The sequence below is a fragment of the Cetorhinus maximus genome, chromosome 14, assembly GCF_964194155.1.
Source record: "Cetorhinus maximus chromosome 14, sCetMax3.hap1.1, whole genome shotgun sequence".
NCBI lineage: Eukaryota > Metazoa > Chordata > Chondrichthyes > Lamniformes > Cetorhinidae > Cetorhinus > Cetorhinus maximus.
In genome coordinates, this window is record NC_135892.1 from 14,032,703 (window position 1) to 14,058,251 (window position 25,549).

The window sequence follows — 25,549 nt, forward strand, 5'->3', positions numbered from 1 at the left end:
ATTAAATCATAGCTTGTTTTAGGATTACTTGTGTAGCTCTGACCCACAGGAGTGTGGGGCAAGCCCCCTGGGCACCAGCAAGGGAGAGCGGGGGGGGGGGGGGGGGGGGGGGGGAGAACCGCTGCAGGCAGTGCATGGAGTGGGGGGGGAGCAGGGGAGAAGAGAGGAAGTGGGCAATAATGTACATAGTGTAAATGTTGGCAGAATCTTGATATTTTGAAAAAAGTATCCAAGGAGGTCCAGTGACCAGCAAAGTATTTTTAAAAATAAATAACTGGCTTAACATTGCATAAGAGTTGTATCCTACATTGTGGTGTTATTTGGAGGCAGGTGATTTTATAGCTGGTAACCAAAAGTTTGACGAAAATGTAGGATTTAAAGACTCTCAAAGCAGGAAAGAGGGGAAGAGACAGAGGGGGTTAGGGCAGGAATTCCAGAACTTTGGGCCCAGGCAGCTGAAGATCTGGCAGAATGATTAATATCAGGGGTACTTAAGAGGTCAGAATTGGAAGAGGGCAGATATTTTGGAGGGTTGTAGGTTGGAGGCGATTACTGAGAATGGGAGCGGCGAGGCCATGGAGGGATTTGAAAACAAGGATGTGAATTTTAAAACTGAGGCAAACCAATATAAGTCAGCCAGCACAGGGGTGATGGATGAATAGGACTCGGTGTGAGTAAGAACACAGGAAGCAGAGTTTTGGATGATCTCAAGTTTATGGAGGGCAGAATGTCTGACACCAACTGGCTGTACAACAGATCATTTTGTATTTACATCATAGCATCAGGAAGTGTTACATTTACAATGTTTACATGCAAAATCTAACAGTTTTTGGATGGTGTTGAAGATGGGCAGCATATAGAGGATAAACAGGAGGCAGCCATGTATAGGTTAGTGGGGGGTGAGGGGGGTGCATGGGAGCAGAAAAGTAGTAAGTGATTCTCTGGGTACGATTAGGCAGATAAGAACTCAACCAGACAAGTGTAGTTCCACCTAGCTGGATGACAATGGAGAGGTGCAGGAGGAGGGTTGTGTGGGTTAATCTAAAGACACAGGCAAAAGGAAGGAAGGATAGTTTACCTTTGTTACATTCACACAGAATGTAATGTGACTGCACTAAGAACTGTTTCAGTACTGAGGAAGCATAGGAAACCTGTTTGGAAGAATTCAAATATGGAACTTCAGGAAAGATGGGCACAGTTTCGGGAGGCAACAACACATTCAAGGACTTTGGAGAGGAAAGTTAGAGATGAGGTGGTAGTCTGCAAGGGTGGAGTGGTCAAGGGTCTTTTCCAAGGAGAAAGGAACATTTAGTGACGTCAGCTAACATGAGAGTAGGAGGTGGCTTCATGGACAAGATGAGCATAGAGAGAGCATGAGGAGAGATGGGAGAGAAAGTTCAGGGCTAGGGCAGGAGGAGGCTTTAGAGGATGTTTGGCCCAGTGGGATAGTGGGAAGGAGGAAACTGGCAAAGGCAGATTGATGATCTCAATATACTACTGATTAACACGTTCCTTATGACGGCAAGTCCAAACTGTGCAAAATTATCTCCCGGAGGGGTTTTCACACTGCTGCAGTGAGTGAGACTGGGAAAGACATCGGATAAATGCTGCTCCCATTGCAGTCTCATGTGGAAGCTGAATTGTAATTAGATGAACTGACAGCCTGTGGGGTGATTGTTGAAGCACTTATTTACCTGCTTTGATTAAAGGTATGAATCTTCACTTGAGACTGCTTGTACTTCTGTAATATCTTCTTAGTATCCTCATCGGTGTTGAATGAGTTCATCAAGACCAAGGGGACATCAGCGTGATAAGTTTTGTTCAAATGCTGGCAAATCAAGATTAATTTACATTTGCTAGGAAATTAATGTTCAGTTTTAATCACCATTTAAATGCATAAATGCTGTGATACTTCACTGGTATTAACACCCCGCACCCCCCAGCCCCACCCCAAAACATGCAAAGCTGAGCTAACATTCTTTAAGTAGAATTTGATCTATAGACCAGAATTCCAATGATTTTAGCGAGAGGCTTTTTAGTTATTTTGTGTTTTTCCTCCAATGATTGTGCATTTTCTCTAGAGATCCAAACAGAATCGTTTTTATTCCCAGTTATGGCCACACAAAGGCCAAATACAAAACAAGTGATCAATGAGGGAAAGGAGGGGCTATTAGCAAAAAAAAGCATCTTGATCTGAGAAGTGGGTTTCAAACAGGAGGTGCAGAGGCACAGAGAATTAAGGAAGAAATTCTACAGCATGCCATGGAGCCTGGACAGCTGAAGGCACAACTCATCAGCATTAGGCACGTGAGGGAAGATGCACAAAAGGCCAGAGTTGGACAAAGAAAATAGGCTCCACCTGCCCTTCAAACAACTCCCTCTATGGCTATTTCCTTACCTTGAAACGGACTCATGGACATTTCAGTTGACTCAAGAATCATCGCGAGTTTAGAACTTTATTTATCTTACTTTTCAAACACAGATTACAGTCAAAATTTGCTGATCATAGTTCAGCTGTACTCCAATGGCAACTTTAATCTCAAAGATGACCTCAGACACTGAAGGCTGTTCAGGGATCTAGCCAAGGAGCCACACAGCTTCACCTGATATCTGCACATGCAACACCAAGATCAACTGTAACGTCTCACCACAGCTGCTGGTTAACTCTATCTAGGTTAGGGCTCAAATCTGGAACCTTAACCTATTATATGTGGCTGAGTACAATACAATAGCATGGATGCCCTTGCGAATGGAAAGATATCTCAAGTGGTGTTCCACTGGGCTTGGTGTAGGGACCCTTGCTGTTTGTGTTATATATTAACGATTTGGACATGAACGTGGGGGGCACGATTGGGAAACTTGCAGATGACACAAAGATTGGCCGAGTAGTGGATAGTGTAGAGGACAGCCATAATCTCCAAAACGATATAGATGGGTTGGTGGTGTGGGCGGTAAAGTGGCAGATGGATTTTAACATAGAGAAGTGTGAGGTCATACATTTCGGGAGGTCAAACAGTTACAGGGATTACACAATAAATGGGAATATACTAAGAGGGGTAGATGAAGTGAGAGATCTTGGCGTACAAGTACACACGTCCCTGAAGGCAGCAGTTCAAGTAGACAAGGTTGTAAAGAAGGCAATTGGAATGCTCTCTTTCATTGGCAAAGGTATAGAATATAAAAGTAAGGATATAATGTTGGAATTGTATAAAACACTGGTGAGGCCACAACAGGAGTATTGTATGCAGCTCCGGTCACCACATTACAGGAAGGACATAATAGCTCTGGAGAGAGTGCAGAGGAGGTTTACCAGAATGTTGCCAGGGTTAGAAAAGTGTAGCTACGAGGAGAGATTGGATAGGTTGGGGTTATTTTCCTGAGAACAAAGAAGTCTGAGAGGTGACTTGATTGAGGTGTACAAAATTATGAAGGGAATAGATAGAATGGACAGGATAAAATTGTTTCCCTTGGTGGAGAATTCTAGAACCAGGGGACATAGATTCAAGATAAGTGGTAGAAGGTGTAGGGGGAACATGAGGAAGAACTTTTTTACGCAGAGGGTAATGGGTGTCTGGAATTCGCTGCCCAAGTTGGAGGTAGAGGCAGAAACTCTAAACTCTTTTAAAAAGTACCCAGATCTGCACCTTAAATGCTGTAAACTGCAGGGCTATGGGCCGGGTGCAGGAAGGTGGGATTAGAAAGGGCACCTGGGTGTCCTCGGGCTGGCATCCTTCTGTGCTGTAACTTTTCTATGGTTCTAAGTAAATGCATCCTATCAACAGAAGCCAACAGCAAAACCAGCTAGAATACGAAGTTTATTCTGGTCTGCTCTGGCCTGGCTATATTAAACAATATAAATTTGTCCTTACCTCTATCTGCAGAACCGTGAGGTCCAGGAAGGTATTCTCATTGCGTACACTGATCAGGCTTTTGGGGCCTTTGCAGCCCATGCTAGTGCCAAGTCCTCCATTCAGCTTGACCACCACTAGTTTGCTTAGAAGTGAAGACACATCATTCGACAACCCTTGGACCTGTATTTTATCATATGACTGAAGCTGAAAGCAGAAAATGTCCTCCATCAACCATCACGATACTGTACTCAAGGTAACCTGTGTCAAAATCTGCTAGAAATTCAAAGACAGCTGATGAACAGAGTGTTTGAATGTTGTGTTTTTTTTAAATCCTCATTTTTGTCACTTTTTAAATACTTTTAAGTCAGGATGAGTATTTCTTTTTGCATTTCTCTTGAGATAAGTCATCCTTAATCCTCTAATAGACAATATCAGCTGTGGTTCTGTGGGTAGCACACTCACTGCTCTGTCAGAAGGCTATGGTCTCAAGTTCTCCTTCAGAGACTTGAGCACAAAAAACCCAGGCAGTACTGCAATGTTGGAAGTGCCATCTTTCAGATGGAACATTAAACTGAGGCCGTCTGCCCTTTTGGATGGATGTAAAGAGTCACACAGCACTGTTCAAATAAAGGGCAGGGGAGTTCCCAACTGTGCCCCAGCTGATATTTATCCTTCAGGCATCACTGAATAGATTATCTGGTCATTATTGCATTGCTGCTTGTGCCATAGTTCCAACACTGAAACAGTGACTGCTCTTCAAATTGCACCTTGTTGGCTGTGCAGCATATTGGGGCTTGCTGAGGTTGTGAAATAGAAATCCAATCTGAAGATAATAATAAAAAGACTTACATTTAAACGGCACCTTTCACAAACTTGGGATATTTCAAATTGCTTTACAGCCAATTAAGTACTTTTAAAACACTATTGTAATGTAGGAAACATGCCAGTAATTTGCACACAGCAAGATCCCACAAACAGCAACATAATAATGACCAGGTAATCTGTTTCAGTGATGTTGACTGGGGGCTAAATGTTGGTCAGGACACTGGGGACAACTCCCTTGCTCTACTTTTAAATAGTGCCATGGGATCTTTTACATTCATCTGACAGCACAAACAGGACCTTGGTTTAAAAGGTTATCTGAAAGACGACAACTCTGAGAGAGCAGCATTCCCTCAGTACTGCATTGGGAGCGTCAATCTGTACGTGGTGCTCAAGTCTTTAAAGTGGGACTTGAATCCACAACCTTCTGACTGAGGAAAAAGTGCTGCCAAATGCTTCCTCTAACTTCTATTTGTTATGCATGGCTAGCTTGCTGCACTGCAAAGTCCATCAAAGATTGGTGTGTGGCCACACGACTGCATCTTAATGCGAACATCGCTTGTACCGAATGCTTGTTCCCTGTGAAGCACATTCCCAATTGCTGCGCAGCTGTGTGCCCATGCAGCTTAAAGGGAACAGTGCTGCTCCCCTCTGAGCCATGACTGACACTGGCAATGGCTTTGGTTTTCCCAATGTTTAATCCTAAGGAAAATGTATGCACCCAGAGTAACATGTTCCAGCACATATTTACTTAAAATATAATTGTTGCTCAACTACTTTCCGCTTACTCTCGCCAAACAGCTTCTGGTCAGTTTGCGTTTTATTTTCAATAAAAAGCTTTGCTAACCTGACCGTTTTGAAATGTTCTGCTGGAAGTTTACATTATTATCTCTAGATAACAGCTATTTGCCTTTGGTGTATTGGGATAAAGTTGACCTGATAGTTAATAGTTTCAGTTGCTGCCTGATTGGGAGTCTTGCTATTTAATTTTAGTGAAGTTACATATGGACATACGAATTAGGAGCAGGAGTAGGCCAGTCGGCCCCTCCAGCCTACCCCGCCATTCAATAAGATTATGGCTAATCTGAATGTAACCTCAACCCCACATTCCTGCCGACTCCCGATAACCTTTCACCTGTTTGTTAATCAAGAATCTAGCTAGCTCTGCCTTAAAAATACTCAGACTCTGCTTCCACCATCTTTGAGGAAGAGAGTTCCAAACACTCACAACCCTTCCGAGAGAAAAAATTTCTCCTCAGCTCGGTCTTAAACGAGCAACCCCTTATCTTTAAACAGGGGCCCTTAATTCTAAATTCTCCCACAAGAAGAAACATCCTCTCCACATCCACCCTGTCAAGACCACTCAGGATCTTGAAGGTTCCAATTAAGTCGCCTCTTACTCTTCTAAATTCCAGTGAATACGAGCCTAACCTGTCCAGCCTTTCCTCATAAGACAACACGCCAACTCCTGGTATTAGGCTAGTAAACCTTCTCTAAACTGCTTATAACACATTTACAACTTTCCTTAAATAAGGAGACCAGTACTGTACACAATACTGCAGATGTGGTCTCACCAGTGCCCTGCACAACTAAAGCATAACCTCCATACTTTTGTAATTAATTCCCCTCACAATAAATGATAACATTCTATTAACTTTCCTAATTACTTGCTGTACCTGCATAGTAGCCTTTTGAGATTCATGCACTAGGACTTCTGGGTCCCTCTGAATCCTCTCACCATTTAGATAAGAAGGTTTTTTAATTCTTCCTGCCAAAATGGACAATTTCAAATTTGCCCACATTATACTCCATTTGCCAGATCTTTGCCCACTCACTTAAGCAATCTATGTCCCTTTATAGCCTCCTTATGTCCTCTTCACAATTTACTTTCCTACCTATCTTTGCGTTTCCAGCAAATTTAGCAACCATACCCTCATTCCCTTCATCCAAGTCATTTATATAAATTGTAAAAAGTCGAGGCCGCAGCACTGATCCCTGTGGCACACCACTCATCACATCCTGCCAACTCGAAAAAGACACATTTATGCCAACTCTGCCTCCTGTTAGCTAGCCAACCTTCTATCCATGCCAATATGTTACCCCCTACACCATGAGCTTTTATTTTCCGCAATAACCTTTGATGTGGCACCTTATCAAATGCCTTCCGGAAATCTAAGTACAGTACATCCACCAGTTCCCCTTTAATTACAGCAAGTGACTCCTTCAAAGAGCTCCAATAAATTGTTTAAACATGATATACCTTCCACAAAGCCATGTTGACTCTGCATTATTACCTTGAATTTTTCTAAGTGCCCTGCTATAACATCTTCAATAATATCTTCTAACATTTTCCCTATGACAGATGTTAGGCTAACTGGCCTGTAGTTTCCTGCTTTCAGTCTCCCTCCCTTTTTGAATAAATGAGTTACCTTTGCTATTTTCCAATCTAATGGAACCTTCCCTGAATCTAGGGAATTTTGGAAAATTTAAAAAATGCATCAACTATCTCACTAGCCAATTCTTTCAAGACCTCAGAGTGAAGTCCATCTGGACCCAGTGATTTGTCAGCCCACAGCCCCAATTTGCTCAATACCATTTCCCTGGTGGTTGTAATTTTCCCGGGTTCCTCCCTCCCCTCCATTTCCTGAATTACAGCTATTTCTGGGATGTTACTTGCGTCCACTATAGTGAAGGCCGAAGCAAAATACCTGTTCAATTCATCTCCTTATTTTCCATTATCAATTCCCCAGATGTACTTTCTATAGGACCAATGCTCACATTTTAAATTCATTTCTTATTTAAATATCTATAGAAACTCTTACTACCCACCTTTACATTACTAATCAGCTTTGTCTTGTACTCTAATTTTTCCCTCATTAATCTTTTTGTCATTCTGACCCATCACTCTGCTTTGCATAATTATATTCTTTTTCTTTAATTTTGATACGGTCTTTTAACTTTAGTTAACCATGGATGGAATTTTTCTCTCTCACTGGAATGTATATATTGTGTATTCTGAAACATCCATTTAAATCTCTGCCACTGAACCTCTATTGACCTAGCCCTTAACCTCATTTGCCATTCACTTTAGCTAGCTTTGCTTTCATACCCTCATAATTGCCCTAAAGTTTAAAATACTAATTTTGGACACAATCATTTCTCCCTCAAAATGAATGTAAAATTCAATCATATTATGATCGCGGCTACCTGGAGGTGCCTTCACTGTGAGGTTATCAATTAATCCCATCTTGTTGTTCAATATCAGGTCTAGTATAGCCTGCTCTCTGGTTGGCTCCAGAATGTGCTGTTCTAAGAAACTATCCTGAAAACATTCTATGAACTCACCTGCGGTATCTTTGCCCATCTGATTTTTCCATCTATAAATAGATTAAAACCCCCCACGATTACTGCTGTACCTTTCTGACAAGCTCCCATTATCTCTTCTTTTATACTCTCTCCTACTGTGTAGTTACAATTAGGGGGCCTGTACACCACTCCCACAAGTGACTTCTTGCCCTTATCATTGCACATCTCAACCCAAACCGTTTCTACATCCTGGTTTTCCGAACCTAGGTCATCCCTCTCTAACGTGCTAATACCATCATTAATTAGCAGAGCCACCCCTCCAACCTATGCTAACTTCCTGTCCTTCCTAAATGTTACATACCCTTTAATATTCAGGTCCCAATCTATGTCATCCTGTAGCCATGTCTCTGTAATGGCTATCTGGTCAGACTTATTTATTTCTATTTGCACTATCAGTTCATCTGTTTTGTTTCAAATGCCACGTTTACATACAGAGCCTTTAGTTTTGTCCTTTTATTATTTTTATAACCTCTAGCCTTATCTGCTGATTTACTCTTAGATTTGTACTCTTTGTCCCTTTCTGTCATGCTCTGTTTATCATTTTCCATATTAATACCTTACTCTCTTACCTTGTCTCTACTCTTTGGTTTACCACATCTTCCCAAATTTGATCCCTTACCCCCACTATTTAGTTTAAATCGCTCTCTACTTCCCTAGTTTTGCAACTCGCGATGACACCAGCCCCAGCACAGTTAAGGTGTAGACGATCCCAACGGTACAGATCCCACTTTCCCCAGCACTGGTGCCAGTGCCCCACAAACCGGAACCCACTTCTCCCACACCAGTCTTTGAGCCACGCATTCATTCCTCTAATCCTATTTGTCCTATTGTCACGATCCCAGCTGATGTTACTATTGTACAAGCCTAATTCCAGGGTGGAACCCAGCTTGATAGATCCTAACTTTTATTTTTTTGTTTAGACATGTGGAGAGTAGCTACTGAACAGAGTCCCAGAAGTCAGCTGATGAACTTTCAACAAAAGAATAAAACATTTATTAAATAAGAAAAGATGAGTTTTACTCCTTCACCCACAGATTTACAGATGTATACAGATTTGTAAGGATACACAAGTTACAAAAGTTATCTTATACTCTAATGTTCACAGTAAGCACACAGTCCATGTAAACCAATAGGCGACCTGTGGTCAGACACACCACACTCTGAAACCAAGTGACAGGTGCCACCTCAAACAGATGCTATGGCTCTCTCATCAACTGCCCCCCACCCTCCAGATGCTTGTCACAGCATGAGCCAACCAGTCTCACTGTAGTCAATCTGTCACACGAGGGTTTCCAATCTCCATTCTCCAAGAACTCACCTTGGAATTTTCTCCCAAACCGATGCTTTCTCGCAGACACCTTCTGCAAGGGTCCACTTCCAGGGTTTCAAACTCTCCTTCCGATGTCTCTCTCCCCTGGGTCACCACACGCATTCAAGCTTTCTTCCACGCACTCTCTCTCTCTGACTCAGCCGTGCCAACAGTGCACCACTCCTTCACGTGCCCATTGTAAAGAGTTACAGACCTTCAGCTGTCTCTTTGGACCTTCTGACTTCTCACAAGCTGTTCTCACTTTAAATCTGCTTCCTGCAGCTTTCTCCCTTTAAGCTTAGAGCCTTCCTCTGCTCCTCACTCTTAACTTTATTTAACAGGACCTTTTCCAGATTCCTGTCCTTCCTTTGACCAGAAGGTCTTCTTGGGACTTTCTCCTGTTCCACTCCCCCGGGTTTTGGAACTTTATTCTTTAGTTTCTTTGGGGAAACCTGTTTCTGCTGGCAACTGCTTCCAACTGAACTCAAAGTGCTTCTAGTGTGTGTGTGTGTGTGTGTGTGTGTGGCCTCTCTGGACCCCTGTTGCTAGGCAACATCAGTTTTTTTCTACTTTTGTTTTTCCTTTAACTTCACCCCACCCCACCTCCAAGAGTGGTAAAACTCATCAGAAATGCAGGTACACAAACAACTTTAGACCTGCTGTCATCCTCAAAAATGAAACTAAATCCCAGGTTTCACCTTTTAAAGTGAAACTAAAACACAACTTGACCTTTTCTTAACACACAAATACAGATATACAAATCAAACTTAAACTTTAAAGCTAATACTCATTCCTAACACTCAAGTACAATTTAATAAAACTGTCTCTGTTTCCTAACATTATGCCAATTTGCACGTAGCTCAGGTAATAATCCAGAAGTTATTACTTTTGAGGTTCTGCTTCTTAATTTGGTGCCGAGCTCGTCATACTGACCATGCAGATCCTCCTTCCTCATCCTGCCTGTCGTTGGTACTGACATGGACCATGACCATTGGATCCTCCCCCTTCCACTGCAAGCTCCTCTCCAGCTGAGCAGAAGTCCTGAACCCTGGCACCGGACAGGCAACACAGCCATCTGGACTCTCACTCTTTGCCACAGAGAACAGTGTCAATCTCGCTCACTATACTGCCTCCTGCTACCACGACGTTCCTCCCCCCACCCCCAATCAGGTGGTTTTCTGTACTACGGTGCCTTGGTCAGTTTGCTCATTCACCCTGCAGCCCCTGCTCTGATACAAACAACCCGAGAACCTCAATCCTATTGGATAATTGCAGAGGCTCACACTCCTGCCCTCTGGGTCCCCTATCTGCCTCACTCTCAGTCACACCCTCTGTCCTGACCACTGACCAAATCAGAATACCCTATCCTAAATGTGTGACTGCCTCCTGACTTAAAACATCCAGGTAACTTTCCCTCTCCCTGATGTGTCGTAGTGTCTGCAGCTCAGCTGCCAGCTCAGTGACTCTAAGCCAAAGTTCCTCAAGCCACAAACACTTACTGCAGATGTTTTTTTCCCTGGATCACAATGTTATCCAGGAGCTCCCAAATGCTGCAGCCTTGACATGTCACCTGTCTTGCCATCCTTAATGTGTTTTAAATAAATGATTAATATAACTAAGTAATTATTTATGTCATTTTCTTATTTATTTCATTAACTTTACCACCAATTTGTGTACTATTTTAAATCTTAACAATAGAATAGAACTTATGCACTTACCAGATACTCACCAACAGCTAGTTCCTTTCCTTGTAGTAGAGCAAAAACCAATTCCTACAGGATGAGAAGATAGAAAAAAAGAAACAAACACCTCCTTCCCCCCCCTTCACTGAACTCCCCCTCTCACCAAACCCCAAGAGCAGGATTTTGCCCTTGGTGGGGGAGCTCGGTAGGGGCGGTTGGGAAGCTGACCGCCGCCCGCGGGCCAATTAAGGCCCGCCCTGCGTGGATCACGAGCAGCAGCGCTGAGCGCTGCCTGTGCAGGCGGGGGAGCGCCGGACCTAATGAGCACTTCAATCTCCCTGAGGCACGGAGTTGCCTCAGGGTGATTGAAGTGCTTTTTAAAACAATTAACAAAGACAGTAAAAATTTAATAAAACATGTCCTCTCGTGTGACTCTGTCACATGAGATGGAACATGTTTTTAATTCCAAAATAAAGTTTTTATTTAATGTTTATTTGCTTTAGAAAACCTCATCCCGCTCATGGATGAGGTTTCCTAAAAAATGTAAAGACCGCTTGGTCTTTTCGCCTGCCGCCAACCATAAGGTTGGATGGGCAACGTAGATTTGAATTTAATTAATGGCCTTATTAGGCCTTTTAATGATCGGCGGGCACGCAGCCGACTTCTGCACGCACCCACCAAATGAAATATCGCGCGATGACATCGGAACGCATGCCCTATGTCATCGCGAGTCATTTTACGCTCGGGTGTGACAGGTGCGTGCCCACACACCGAGTGCAATATTCTGCCCCAAATCTTCACTCAGTTAGCTCAGCTGATGTGTTTTGTGGAAGACTTTTGCTTCCTCATGAAGATGCTGTAAATTTTCAAGAGACAATTCCATGTTTGCCCTGCAAAATCTAAAATGCAGTGTGATGAGTTGAACAGAGTCAGCCATTCAGTCCATTCCTTGCAAAGCTCCCACAACCAGGTCAAGCCCAGGCCCTGGGTCATCTGCTGAGTGACAGTCCCCAGCATACAGCACACAGCATAACGATTACAAGGAAACATTTCCATTATTAATGAAGCTTACCTCTCTCCACAATTCTACAGCACCACCATCCCTGGGGATAATGCCAGACTGGTCATTGCACTTCCTTCACCCCAATTTATAGAGCTACATAACTGTGTTCCTCAATGTATTTATCTTCAAGTGTTGTGAATTTGCACTATGCCATTTATGCCAGTGTGTAAGTTTTGAGATATTACTACAGAAATTGTATATAATCAAAAACTAAACCAACCAGATGCAGTGTACACAGGATTTAGTATAAGGTGAGCAGTACTGACAGGTTTTTTATACATATTAAAAAGGACACAAGCTACTTTTCATAAATTATATTTAAATTGTTCAGCATTTTTCTTCTGCTTCCTGACCTGTCAGCCAAAATTAAACCAGAGAACATTCTTCAGGCCCCACTACAAATCATCCCCTGTTCACTGGTGCACTCTAAGAATACAGGTCCCTTGTTAATGAACCAATATGCAAGTCTCAACGTAGAAAGTCTGGTAGCTCGACAAAATTAACTCCTTTGCTCCTGCAGCTTATTAGAAGGTCATAGAACTGGAAAAGTGACCCAGACTCAAAATAAATCCTCAAGTTAAAAAACTTTAATCAAGGAAATAATGTACAGGTTTATGATATATTGCATTTAGAATTGTCTGTAATTATAGCATTGTGAAAGCCACAAAAAAAACTGCTCAGATCCACTGATTTTCAAAAGAAACCCAATGTCTGGTGACAAACTCCATAATGATTTTTCACCAATGAAATAATTATTTAGGTAGAATGATTAAAATCTGATCAAATACGTTTAATTCATTTTTAGCTGAATATAGATACTAATATTCTGACAAAGCTACCCAAAAATAAAAAATGGATTGTCATTTAGCTCCAGTTTAATTTGGCAAGGCACCACTGGCTGCAAACTCATTTTAGAAATAATGATTATGCATAGAGATATTGCATCAAAGAGATATTAGGAGTCATAATTGACAGTCTGCTTCAAGGTTGTAGCCCATCTAAATCATTCTTGCTGTGCAAAAAAATGATGCCCGCTCACATAGACATTTAAAGAATGTATATAAGGAATGCACTGCTACTCTTAGTGATAATCTGGCTGTTAACTAGAAACGCCCTGGAATTTGTCAGAGAGCTAGAGGCCAATACTTTTTTTTTTTAAAAAGTATATTTCTTTTTATCAAATCTTTCAAAAGATGATAATTTTTACTTATTCTAAAAGTTGAATTAAAATAAATAATCTCAAGGTCATACAGTGGTTTCATCCAGAAATATTTTTCTGCCAGTCGCAATGTATTTTTTTTAAAAACTAGACTAAAATTCAACAGCTCTATCCCAAATGTGTCAAGCCTTCAGAACATGAACACAACCAGCTAGGTAAAAGTAAGGAACATGTTTTCACCTAATGTCTACTTCCAGCATCCCAAACGATTACTCACAGCAGTGAACAGCAAAAGCACTGTTAGCCAAACCTAGCAAAGAATATTTCCATCAAAAAAAACAGCAAGTTGGCTGACCTCCAAAATGTGATCCCAGCCACATTATAGTGAATTTATTCCCTTGCCTTACTTATACAACACATTCTATTATTCATTTTCTTCATCTGGGCTACTCGTTTAAATTAATATTGCAAACAAATTATCTTATTCCCAAGAACTGGAAAGGAAATTCACTCAATACCTGGATTTAAGGGTAAGGAAGAAATGCATTATATTGAAAATACTCCCATCTGCTATAATTAGTTGGCTTGTTTTTATATAAACTATTAAAAGTTCTGTATCTTTTGAAGGATTTTAGTTACAGTGCTTTTTAGAAACAGGGACAAGTAAAGCTCAAAACATTGGCAAATCTACAAGGGCGTTTTCAAATAACTGAAAAGGGCAGCAGGAACAACTCCAAACAGTTCTCACTTTATCCACTGAATGATAGTTACGTTGATCGGAATGGCCCTGATCAATCCTTAATTCTTGTCAATTTAGATAATCTTATCCATAGATCCACGGTACACTGTGTTTCAATGAATCTCACTGTGCATTGATTTGGAAGCCCTGTGTGGATGTCAAGCCAGGAGAGGATGAAAATAAAATCTGTCTTCAGTGGTCAGACAGCCTGGTAACTTGCACCCTCTGGGAGAATGGTCAACCAGACATACTGGAGGGTGACCCATGCTTATGGAATCATAGAATCACTAAGGAGGTCACAGCTGGGCACTTAGAGAAACTCAAGATAATTGGGAAGAGTCAGCATGGTTTTGTGAAAGGGGAATCATGTTTAACCAATTTATTGAGTTATTTGAAACAGTAACATGTGGATAAAAGGGACCCTGTAGACACACTGTACTTGGATTTCCAGATGACATTTGATAAGGTACCACATCAAAGGTTACTGTGGAACATTGTGTAGGGGGTAACATATTAGCCTGGATAGAAGATTGGCTGTCTGATAGAAAACAAAGTATGCATAAATGGGTCTTTTTCTGATTAGCAGGATGTGACAAGTGGAGTCCTGCAGGGGTCTGTGCGGGGGTCTCAACTTTTTTACAATTTATATCAATGATTTACATGAGGTGAGTGAAGGCATGATAGCTAAATTTGCAGATGACACAAAGATAGGTAGGAAAGTATGCTATGAAGAGGTTGCAATGGATATAGATAGGTTGAGTGAGTGGGTAAAAATATGGCAGATGGAGTATAGTGTGGGAAAATGTGAAGTTGTTTGCTTTGGCAGGAAGAATAAAAAAAAACAGAGTATTATTTAAATGGAGAACGACTGCAGAATTCCAAGGTGCAGAGGGATCTAGGTGTTCTGGTGCATGAGTCACAAAAAGTTAGTAAGCAGGTACAGCAAGTAATTAAGGTGTCAAATGGAATGTTATCCTTTAATAGGAGGGGCATTGAACATAACATCCTTACTTTTATGCTTCAGTTATACAGGGCATTGGTGAACCACATCTCAAATATTTTGAGCAGTTTTGGTCTCCTTAAATAAAGGAAGGATGTAAATGCGTTGCAAGCAGTTCAGAGGAGGTTTACTACATTGATACTTGGGAGGAGAAGAAGGGGAGAGACTGAGAGCAGAGTCAGAGAGTTAAAAGAGCACAAGAAGGGACGAGACAGGGCAGAGTCGGAGAGTTAAAAGAGCACGAGAAGGGGCGAGACTGGAGGTCTGCATTGGAGTGCTGCTTTGGGCTGCATTTGAGTGCTTCAGTTGGAGTTTGATGAGAGGGACTTTTAAGAGTTAATTTCTATCTAAAGTGTAAGGTTTCTTTAATTTAGCAAAGGTTTTCAGAAGCTAGATTCAGACAGCATAATAGCAAGCCATCTATAGTGCTGCTTTTGTCTGCACTGGAGTGCTGCTCTGGGCGGCATTAAAGTGCTTCAGTTGGAGTTTGGTGAGAGAGGGAAGGAGGTGGTCCTTTCATTTTCTACCTTTCCTCAGTAAGAGTTGCAGCCTTGGCAAGTAGGACCTGGTGAGTATTTCCCTACCCTTAACATTCTCTAAACTAGAGGAAGTAAAAGTAAAGGGAGTGATTTAAGGGTAAGTCATGGCAGGGCAGCTCAGCCAAGTGGAATGCTCCTCCTGTGTGATGTGGGAAGTTAGGGACACTTCCAGTGTCCAGGGCAACTATGTGTGCAGGAAGGTTTTTCCAGCTGCAGCTACTCGAAATCAATGTTTCAGAGCTGCAGCTGTGCCTGGAGTCACTGTGGAGCATCCACAAGGATGAGATCTTCGTGGATAGCATGCACAGTGAGGTGGTCACACAGCAGGTAAAGAGTGCACAGGCAGAAAGGGAATGGGTGACCACCAGAGTAAAAGCACTAGGCAGGTAGTGCAGGTGTCCCCTGGGTCCATGCCTCTCTCCAACAGATATTCTGTTTTGGGTACTTCAGGGGAAGATGGTTTCTCAGGGGAATGCAGCAAGAACCAAGTCCTTGACACCACGAGTGTCTCAGCTGCACAGCAGGGGCGGGAGGGCGGGACAGGAGAGTAAAAGAGTGGGAGAGCAATAGCAATAGGTAATTCTATCGTAAGGGGAACAGACAGACGTTTCTGGGGCCGCAGATGTGACACCAGGGTGGTATGTTGCCTCTCGGGTGCCAAAATCAAGGATGTCACTCAGCAGCTGCAGGACATTCTGACTGGGGAGGGTTAACCGCCAGAGGTTGTGGTCCATATCGGTACCAACAACATAGGTAAAAAGAGGGATGAGATCCTGAAAGCAGAACAAAGGGAGCTAGGAAATAAATTAAAAAGCAAGACCTCAAAAGGTAGTAATCTCAGGGTTAGCCCCAGGGCCACGTGTGAGTGAGATCAGGATCAGGAGAATAGACTAGATGAATGCATGGCTAGAGAGATGGTGTAGGAGGGAGGGACTTAGATTCCTGGGGCATTGGGACCGATTCTGGGGAAGATGGGACTTGTGCAAGCTGGATGGGTTGCACCCCAGCAGGACCGGAACCGATATCCTTGCAGGATATTCGCCAGTACTGTGGGGGAGGGTTTAAACTAGATTGGCAGGGGGATGGGAACCTGAGTAGGGAGACACAAGAGAGGAAAATAAAGATAGGAATGAAAGACAAAAAAGTAGAAAGTGAAAATGAAAGGCAGAGGATATAAGGGCTAGCAGAAAATAGGGCCATAGTACAAAAAAAGATGTGCAAAAATGTTGAAAAGACAGTGTCTAAAGGCACTGTATCCAAATGCACGGAGCATCCGCCATATGATAGACAAGTTAGCAGTGCAAACAGATGGAAACAGGTATTATATGATAGTGATTACGGAGACATGGCTGCAGGATGACCAAGGCTGGGAATGAATATCCAAGGGTACTCGATATTTAGGACAGACGGGCAAAAAAGTAAAGAAGGTGGTGTTGCGTTGTTAGTCAAGGATGAAATCAATGCGATAGAGAGAGGGGATATTGGCTCAGAAAATCCAGATGTAGAATCAGTCTGGATGGAGCTAAGAAGCAACAATAGGGCAGAAAACATTAGTGGGAATTGTCTATGGGCCTCCAAACAGTCGTGATGAGGTAGGGGACGGCATGAAACAGGAAATTAGAGATGCATGTAACAGGGGTGCTACAGTAATCATGGGTGACTTTAATCTACATATAGACTGGGCAAACCAAATTAGCAATAATATTGTGGCGAATGAACTCCTGGAGTGTGTATGAGATGGTTTTTCAGACCAATATGTCGAGGAACCAACTAGGGAACAGACTATCCTAGACTTGGTATTGTGCAATAAGGGTTTAATTAATAATCTTGTTGTGAGGGGTTCTTTAGGGAACAGTGACCATAACATGATGGAATTCTTCATTAGGATGGAAAGTGAAGTAGTCCGAACTGAAACTAGGATCCTAAACCTTCAAGGAAACTACGAAGGTATGAGGCGTGAATTGACTTAGATTGGGTAACTTAATTAAGAGGCATGACGGTGGATAGGCAATGACTAATATTTAAGGAATGAATGTATGCATTGCAACAGTTATACATTCCTTTCTGGCGCAAAAACACAACAGGAAAAGCGGCACAACCATGGCTAACAAAAGAAATTAAGGATAGTATTAGATCCAAAGAGGAGTCATATAAAGTTGCTAGAAAAAGTAGCAAGCCTGAGGATTGGGAGCAGTTTAGAATTCAGCAAAAGAGGACCAAGAGACGACCAACAACTACTTTAGTTCTATCTTCACGCAGGAAGACACAAATAACTTCCCAGAAATACTAGAGAACCAATGGTCTAGTGAGGAGGAGGAATTGAAGGAAATTAGCATTACTAAGACAATAGTGCTGGAGAAATTAACGGAACTAAAAGCCAATAAATCCCTAGGGCTCGATAATCTACATTTCAGGATACTAAAGGAGGGGGCCATGGAAATAGTGGATGCATTGGTTGTCATCTTCCAAAATTCTGTACATTCTGGAACAGTCCTGGCAGATTGAAGGGAAGCAAATGTAACCCAATTATTTAAAAAAGGGAGGGAGGGGAAAAAATAGCCTAACCTCAGTAGTACGGAAAATGCTAGAGTCTAGGATGTGATAACATGACACTTAGAAAATCAATATGGATTTATGAAAGGGAAATCATGTTTGACAAACCTACTGGAGTTCTTTGAGGACATAACCAGCAGAACAGATAAGGAAGAACCAATGGGTGTGGTGTATTTGGATTTTCAGAAAGCTTTTGATAAAGTCCCACATAAGAGATTAGTGTGTAAAATTAAAGCACATGGGATTGAGGGTATGTATTGGCATGGATTGAGAATTGGTTAGGAGACAAGAAACAAAGAGTAGGAATAAATGGGTCTTTTTCAGAATGGCAAGTGTTGACTAGTGGGATACCGCAGGGATCAGTGCTTGGCCCCAGCTATTCACGATATATATCAATGATTTGGATGTGGGAACTAAATGTAATATTTCCAAGTTTGCTGACGACATGAAACTAGGTGGGAATATGAGCGATGAGGAGGGTGTTAAGAGGTTTCAAGGCAATTTAGATAGGTTGAGTGAGTGGGCATATATATGACAGATGCAGTATAACGTGGATAAGTGTGAATGTCCACTTTGATAGGAAAAACAGAATGGCAGAGTATTATTTAAATGGTGATAGATTGGGAAATGTTGATGTACAAAGGGACCTGGGTGTCCTTGCACACCAATCATTGAAGGTAAGCATACAGGTGCAGCAAGCAGTTAAGAAGGCAAATGTTATGCTGGCCTTCATTGCAAGAGGACTAGAATACAGGAGCAAGGATGTCTTACTGTAGCTGTACAGGGCCTAGGTGAGACCACATCTGGAGTATTGTATGCAGTTTTGGTCTCCTTACCTAAGAAAGGATATACTTGCCATAGAGGGAGTGCAGCAAAGGTTCACCAAACTGATTGCTCGGGTGGCAGGATTGTCATATGAGGACAGATTGGGCCGACTGGGCCTGTATTCACTGGAGTTTAGAAGAATGAGAGGAGATCTCATTGAAACATATAAAATTCTGACAGGGCTGGACAGACTGGATGCAGGGATGATGTTTCCTCTAACTGGGGTCTCCAACAAGAGATCACAGTCTCAGGATACGGGGTAGACCATTCAGGGCTGAGATGAGGAGAAACCCTCTCACTCAGAGGGTGGTGAACCTGTGGAATTCTCTACCACAGAGGACTGTGGAGGCCAAGTCACTGAATATATTTAAGAAGGAAATAGGTTTCTAGACTCTAAAGGCATCAAGGGGTATGGGGAGAGAGCGGGAGTATGAGATAGAGGATCAGCCCTGATCATATTGAATGGCTGAGCAGGCTCAAAGGGCAGAATGACCTCCTCCTGCTCCTATTTTCTATGTTGTATGTTTCTAATTTCAAGTAAAGATTATCAAAGTGCAATAATCTTATAAAGGTCTGATGGGATGGCAGGATTGTCGTTGAGGAGAGATTGGGCCAACTAGGCCTGTATTCACTGGGGTTTAGAAGGATGAGAAGAGATCTCATTGAAACTATAAAATTCTGACAATGATGGACAGACTGGATGCAGGGATGATAGTTCCTCTGGCTGGGGAAGTCTTGAACAAGGGGTCACATTCTCAGGATACGGGGTAGACCATTTAGAACTGAGATGATGAGAAACTTCTTCACTCAGAGGGTGGTGAACCTATGGAATTCTCTACCACAGAAGGCAGCTGAGGCCAAGTCACTGAATATACTTAAGAAGGAAATATATTTCTGGACTCTAAAAGTGTCAAGGGGTGTGGGGAGAAAGCAGGAGTATGGCGATGAGATAGAGGATCAGCCATGATCATACTGAATGGCTGAGCAGTCTCGAAGGACCGAATGACCTACTCCTGCTCCTATTTTCTAGGTTTCTATGTTTCTAAATGAGGAAAGGTTAGACAGGCAGGGCTTGTTTAGGAGTTTAGAAGAGTGAGGGGTGACTTGATTGTCAATATCATTCAGGATCTTATATGCTTTAATGTGGACATAGATAGGATGTTTCCTCATGTGGGTGAGTCTAGAACAAGGGGGCACTGTTTTAAAATTAGGGGCTGCCCTTTTAGGACATAGCTGATGAGAATTTTTTTCTGAGGGTTGTGCAACTTTGGAACTCTCTGCCTCGGAAGGTGGTGGAGGCGGGGTCATTGAATATTTTTAAGGCAGAGGTAGATTGAGTCCCTTGCCTATCAAGAATCTAAGGTTATCTGGGGTAGATGGGAATGTGGAATTCAAAACACAAACAGATCAGCCATGATCTTATTGAATGGCAGAGCAGGCTCAAGGGGTCGAGTAGCCTACTTCTGTTCCTATTTCGTATGTTCATGAACCACAAGTTCAGATGGCTTTAATCAACATTCAACCAAAGACTTTAATTAGGATTACCATTTTACAATGGTAAATTCTGGGTAGTCACAACAAAAATGTCAAGTCAAAGCAATCATAAAAGATCACTGAAAAGGCAAAATGCTGAATAAACGAACGATGCGATAATAATTACCTGACCCTGCCTATTCCAATCTTGAAATTATGTTTGAGGGCAAAAAATAGTTTAAACACCCAAGAAAACATGGGTACAAAAAGGAAAACTTGAATGTGTAGTACACTTTTCAGAATACTAAATTTTAGCTTTGTACATATAAATCAGGAGGAAATGGTTTATTCCCCCCTATGAAAATAGTATCTATTTCCTATAAGGGACATTCATTTTGTTGCAAAACTTTGTCTAAGTAATCAAGGTCATGTTAAATCCCTATTTATCACCTAGATTAATTTCATAACACAAGAGTGAAAAATATTTCCGTTTTACTATTTACATCATTGTACTTATTGATCACAGGCATACTATTTCCTATATACTCACTTTAGTAACTGTTGTCTATAATTGTGCTATATGCACAGAACTTACAGAATCTTCAGGTGCTTTTTGGATCTTCTCCCATTCTACTGAAGGACCTTTCCTCTCCAGTAAGCTGCGAAACAGTTTCTGGAATCCCTCGATTTCATTCTTCATTTGCTTGAAATACAACACAATGAATATTAAACATTTCCAGGCACACTGTGACATACATACTGTAATCACAAAAACAAAATTCCAAAGGATAAATTCTATGGCACAGAATTGTTGATTTCTTGACGTGTTATTCTCTACCGGAGGTGGTGTTGTGTTGTAGTGGAGTGGGTCTCTGCCTGATTCAGAAGTTCCAGGTTTGAGTCCAACTCTTGGGACTTGAAGGCCAAGTTCATAATGTGGCCAAACAGGTTGACCATCAACCTGAAAATCCTTCCATCATGCCTACGGCAGGTGGTAAGAGCAAGAGATATTCCTGGTCAGCTATGTTTGATATGGAGTCGCACCCCTCGAGTTATGACTTCAGGCTAGTGGCCTATCCCAGGAAAAACAAGCTACAGAAAACGGTAAACGTGTGCTTTGTCTATCTGACCTAATCTAATCTAGTCTAATCTCTACCCTCATTAATTCTCTGAGTGGAAGGGGTGGGGAGAGGGGGATGAAAGTAGTGTACTAAAAGCATTTAGCATGTCAAATGTGCTGCAGAATTAGCAAATTGTATGTCATTATAACCAAGCATCCTGTAAGACACAAAGGTTTAGAACATCGCAAACTGATTCAATCGATGTACGAATTGGCTGGACAGTATCGCCCCATTTCAAATCTGAATGATTAATAAACATAGGTCTTAGGAGTAGGCCATTTAGCCCCTTGCCTTGTAGTGACATTTGATAAGATCATGGCTGATCCAATGGGGTCTCAAACTCCATCTTCCTGTCTGCCTCCAATAACTCTAAACTCCCTTGTCAATTAAAAATCTGACCCTACCTTGAATAAATTCAATGACCCAGCCTGCACTTCTTTCTGGGGAAGACAATTCCACACGTTTATGACCCTCAGGAAAAATTTCCCCTCATCTCCATCTTAAAAGGGAGACTTCTTAGTTTTAAACCGTGTTCCCTAGTTCTAGTCTCTCCCACAAGAGGAAACATCCTTCTGTATCCAACCCAACAAGTCACCTCAGGATCTTATATGTTTTGATAAAACCACCTCTCATTCTTCTAAACTTGAACTGGTACCAGCCTAACCTGTTCAACCTGTCATCATAAAGATAAGCCCTTCATCCCTGGAATGGATCAAGTGAACCTTCTCTGAACTGCTGCTAACACAATGATATCATTTTTCAAATAAGGAGACCAAAACTGTACACAGTATGCCAGATGTAGATTCACTAAGGCCCTGTGCAGTTGCAATAGAACATCCCTATTTTTATATTCCATTTCCGTTGCAATAAACACCAACATTCCATTTGCCTTCCTAATCACTTGCTGTACCTGCAAACTAACTTTGTGATTCATGTACCAGCACACCCAGATCCCTCCGCAATCTTTCTCCATTTAAATAATATACTCTTTTTCTACTCTTCCTGCCAAAGTGGACAAGTTCACATTTTCCCACATTATACTCCATCTGCCAAATTTAAAATAAAAATAGAGAGTGCTGGAAAAACTCAGCAGGTCTGGCAGCATCTGTTTGGGCCGAACCAGAGCTTTAAAAAGGTTCAGCATAACCTCCTGCTTTTGTACTCAATACCTCTATTTATGAAGCCCAAGATTCCACATACTTTGCTAACCACTCTCTCAATTTGTCCTGTCACCTTCAAAGGTCGATGCACATGCACCCCCAAGTCCCTCTGTTCCTGTGCACACTTTAGACTTGTGCCATTAAGTCTATATTATCTCTCCCCATCCTTTCTGCCAAAATGCATCACCTCACACTTCTCTGTATTAAATTCTATCTGCTACTTATCTGCCCACTCTGCTAGTCCTATTGCAGACAATTTGTATCATCCTCACTGTTTACCACTCCTCCAAGTTTGCTGTTTTTGGAAAATTTTGAAATTTAACTCCATAATCCAAGGTCCAAGTCATTTATATATAGCAAACAAAGCTGTGGCCCTAAAACTGACCACTGGGGAAAATCACTGTCTACCATCCTCCAGTCCGAAAAACCATCTACCACAACTCACTGCTTTCTATGCCTAATCCAACCTTTTATCCAATTGGACACTGACGCTCCTATTCCATTTGCAGTACCAAAATTTAATGGTAGACAACCAACAACTTCTAACAAACTCACTTAAGTTCTGACGAAAGGTCATCGACCTAAAACATTAACTGTGTCTATCTCCACAGATGCAGTCAGACTTGCCAAGTGTTTCCAGCATTTTCTGTTTTTAATTCACTTAAGTGAACTTTGAGTCAAAGCACAAAATTAAAGGCAGCCAAGTACTTTGTTCATAAACAGATAAAGTTTTCTTTTGATTTTCACTTAACACACAGGAACACAAATAAAACATTTACGATGCACTCTATGTTTTTGACTCCTGACTAGTTTTTAATTAGGAAGCAAAGAAACATTCAAAGGTCTTAAGAAGAAAATGTCCAAATTCAACCTCTGATTTAAATCAGAATTGAGTGAATGAATTTGAATCTGTGAAAATGATTTGTCATTTTTAAAAAGCTACTATAATATTAGACTATCCATTATGAATCTCTAATTGTTAGAAATTAATTTTTAATTACAGTCACAAACAATTGTTCACGGAAACCTTGAAAGTGTGATGGCCAGATTATGTGTATAGTCAGCAGCGAAGTGACAGTGTTCCCCATTCACAATATTGACACCCAAGCACATGATTTTCATGGGCTTTTGAATGGAAGCTCGCTGTCATTAGGTATCTGATCCAATGCGGTGTCCTCCACTGGGTATCTGTGGTGTTTGAGAGTAGAGAAAGCAACAACGTGACACTTCACCAGATTGAAAAGTCCTCACTGAGACAGAGTCTAAATGTACAGAAATGAAAAAGATTGCAAAAGATAGGACAGAGAAAGAAATTAAAGTAATTTTTTTTTTCAATTTCCAACTTTAATTAAATTGTGAAGGAATGAGACTTCACAGACAAAATTAAATTTTCAGGGCCAGAGGGGTTATTTGGCAGTAACTATGACATATCAGGTCATTAAAATTTCACTTACACTTAATGCACCGGCCCTACAACTTCAAACCCTTATAAAGGCTCAGCATTGATTCAATCAACAAGGTATTGCAATGATACTCTCTGTGGAAGGGCAGGTAATTTTAGACAGCAGCCTCCGGAATTTCTCCAGTAACCATGTATGTGTGGACTCTGGAAGTCGCTGTTTTGACTAACTGCACTGATAACCTCACCATTATTCTCTATGCGAAATACAGGCCAACATCAACTACTTGATAAACAATTTAATAATTCTACTCATTCAAAGGATGCGAGCTTCACTGGCAAGGGCAGCATTTGTTTTTTAATGCCCATCCGTCATCACCTACCCAAGATGCCTTCACTTATATTGAGAATATGCCTTCACTTATATTGCAGTTTAAATATTTTAATGGAACCAGATTGCAAAACTCGGCAGCAGAGGGATCTGGGAGTCCTGGTACATGAATTACAAAAGGTTAGTATGCAGGTACAGTAAGTGATTAGGAAGGCAAATTAAATGTTCTTGCTAATTGCAAGGGGAATGGAATATAAAAATAGGGAAACTCCAACAACACTCAAGAAGCTCGACACCATCCAGGACAAAGCAACCCGTTTGATTGGCACCCCATCCACCACCTCAAACAATGAATCCCTCCACCACCAACACACAGTGGCAGCGGTGTGTACCATCCACAAGATGCACTGCAGCAACTCACCAAGGCTCCTTCGACAGCACGTTCCAAACTTGTGATCTCTATCACCTGGAAGAGCAAGGGCAGCAGATGCATGGAACACCACCACCTGCAAGTTCCCCTCCAAGCCACACACCATCCTGGCTTGGAACTATATCGCTGCTCCTTCACTGTCACTGGGTCAAAATTCTGGATCTCCTTTCTTAACAGCACTGGAGGTGTACCTACGTCATGTTGATTGCAGCGGTTCAAGGTGGCAGCTCACCACCACCTTCTCAAGGGCAAATTAGGGATGGGCAATAAATGCTGGTACAGCCAGCGATGCCGACATCCCATGAACAAGTAATTTTTAAAAAACATTTTGCTACAATTGTATAGGGTGTTGGTGATTCACATCTGGATTCCTGTGTACAGTTTTGACCTCCTTACTCGAGAAAGGTTATAATTGCATGAGAAGCAGTTCAGAGGAGGTTCAATCAACTGATTCTTGGAATGAAGGACTTATCTTATGAAGAAGGGTTGGACATGTTGGGCCTGTACCCATTGGAGTTTAGAAGAATGTGAAGTGATTTACTGAAACATAGAAGATCCTGAGAGGACTTCGTAGTGTGAAGGGTGAATGCTGAGAGGATGTTTCCCTTATAGGAAAGACTAGAACTAGGGGGCTGTTTAAAAATAAGGGGTCTCCCATTTAAGGTGGAGATGAGAATTTTTTTCTCTCAGAGGGTTGTTAGTCTGTGGAATTGATGTTCCCAGAGAA

At 41.8% G+C, this 25,549-nt stretch overlaps 1 protein-coding gene across 3 annotated transcripts in view; it reads right to left on the reverse strand.

The window, feature by feature from the left end:
* ugp2b (UDP-glucose pyrophosphorylase 2b) overlaps positions 1–25,549 on the reverse strand; it is a 44,501-nt gene that overhangs the window by 13,197 nt on the left and 5,755 nt on the right. For 2 of the 3 annotated variants that reach the window (XM_078556525.1, XM_078556524.1), the window contains exons 3-5: positions 20,977–21,084; positions 3,870–4,055; positions 1,695–1,828 (exon numbers count right to left, since the gene is read on the reverse strand). In XM_078556525.1, the coding sequence (XP_078412651.1) occupies positions 1,695–1,828; positions 3,870–4,055; positions 20,977–21,084 (428 nt within the window). Of the gene's footprint in view, positions 1–1,694; positions 1,829–3,869; positions 4,056–20,931; positions 21,085–25,549 lie in introns of all 3 variants that reach the window. The other variant, XM_078556526.1, reaches the window with a different exon arrangement.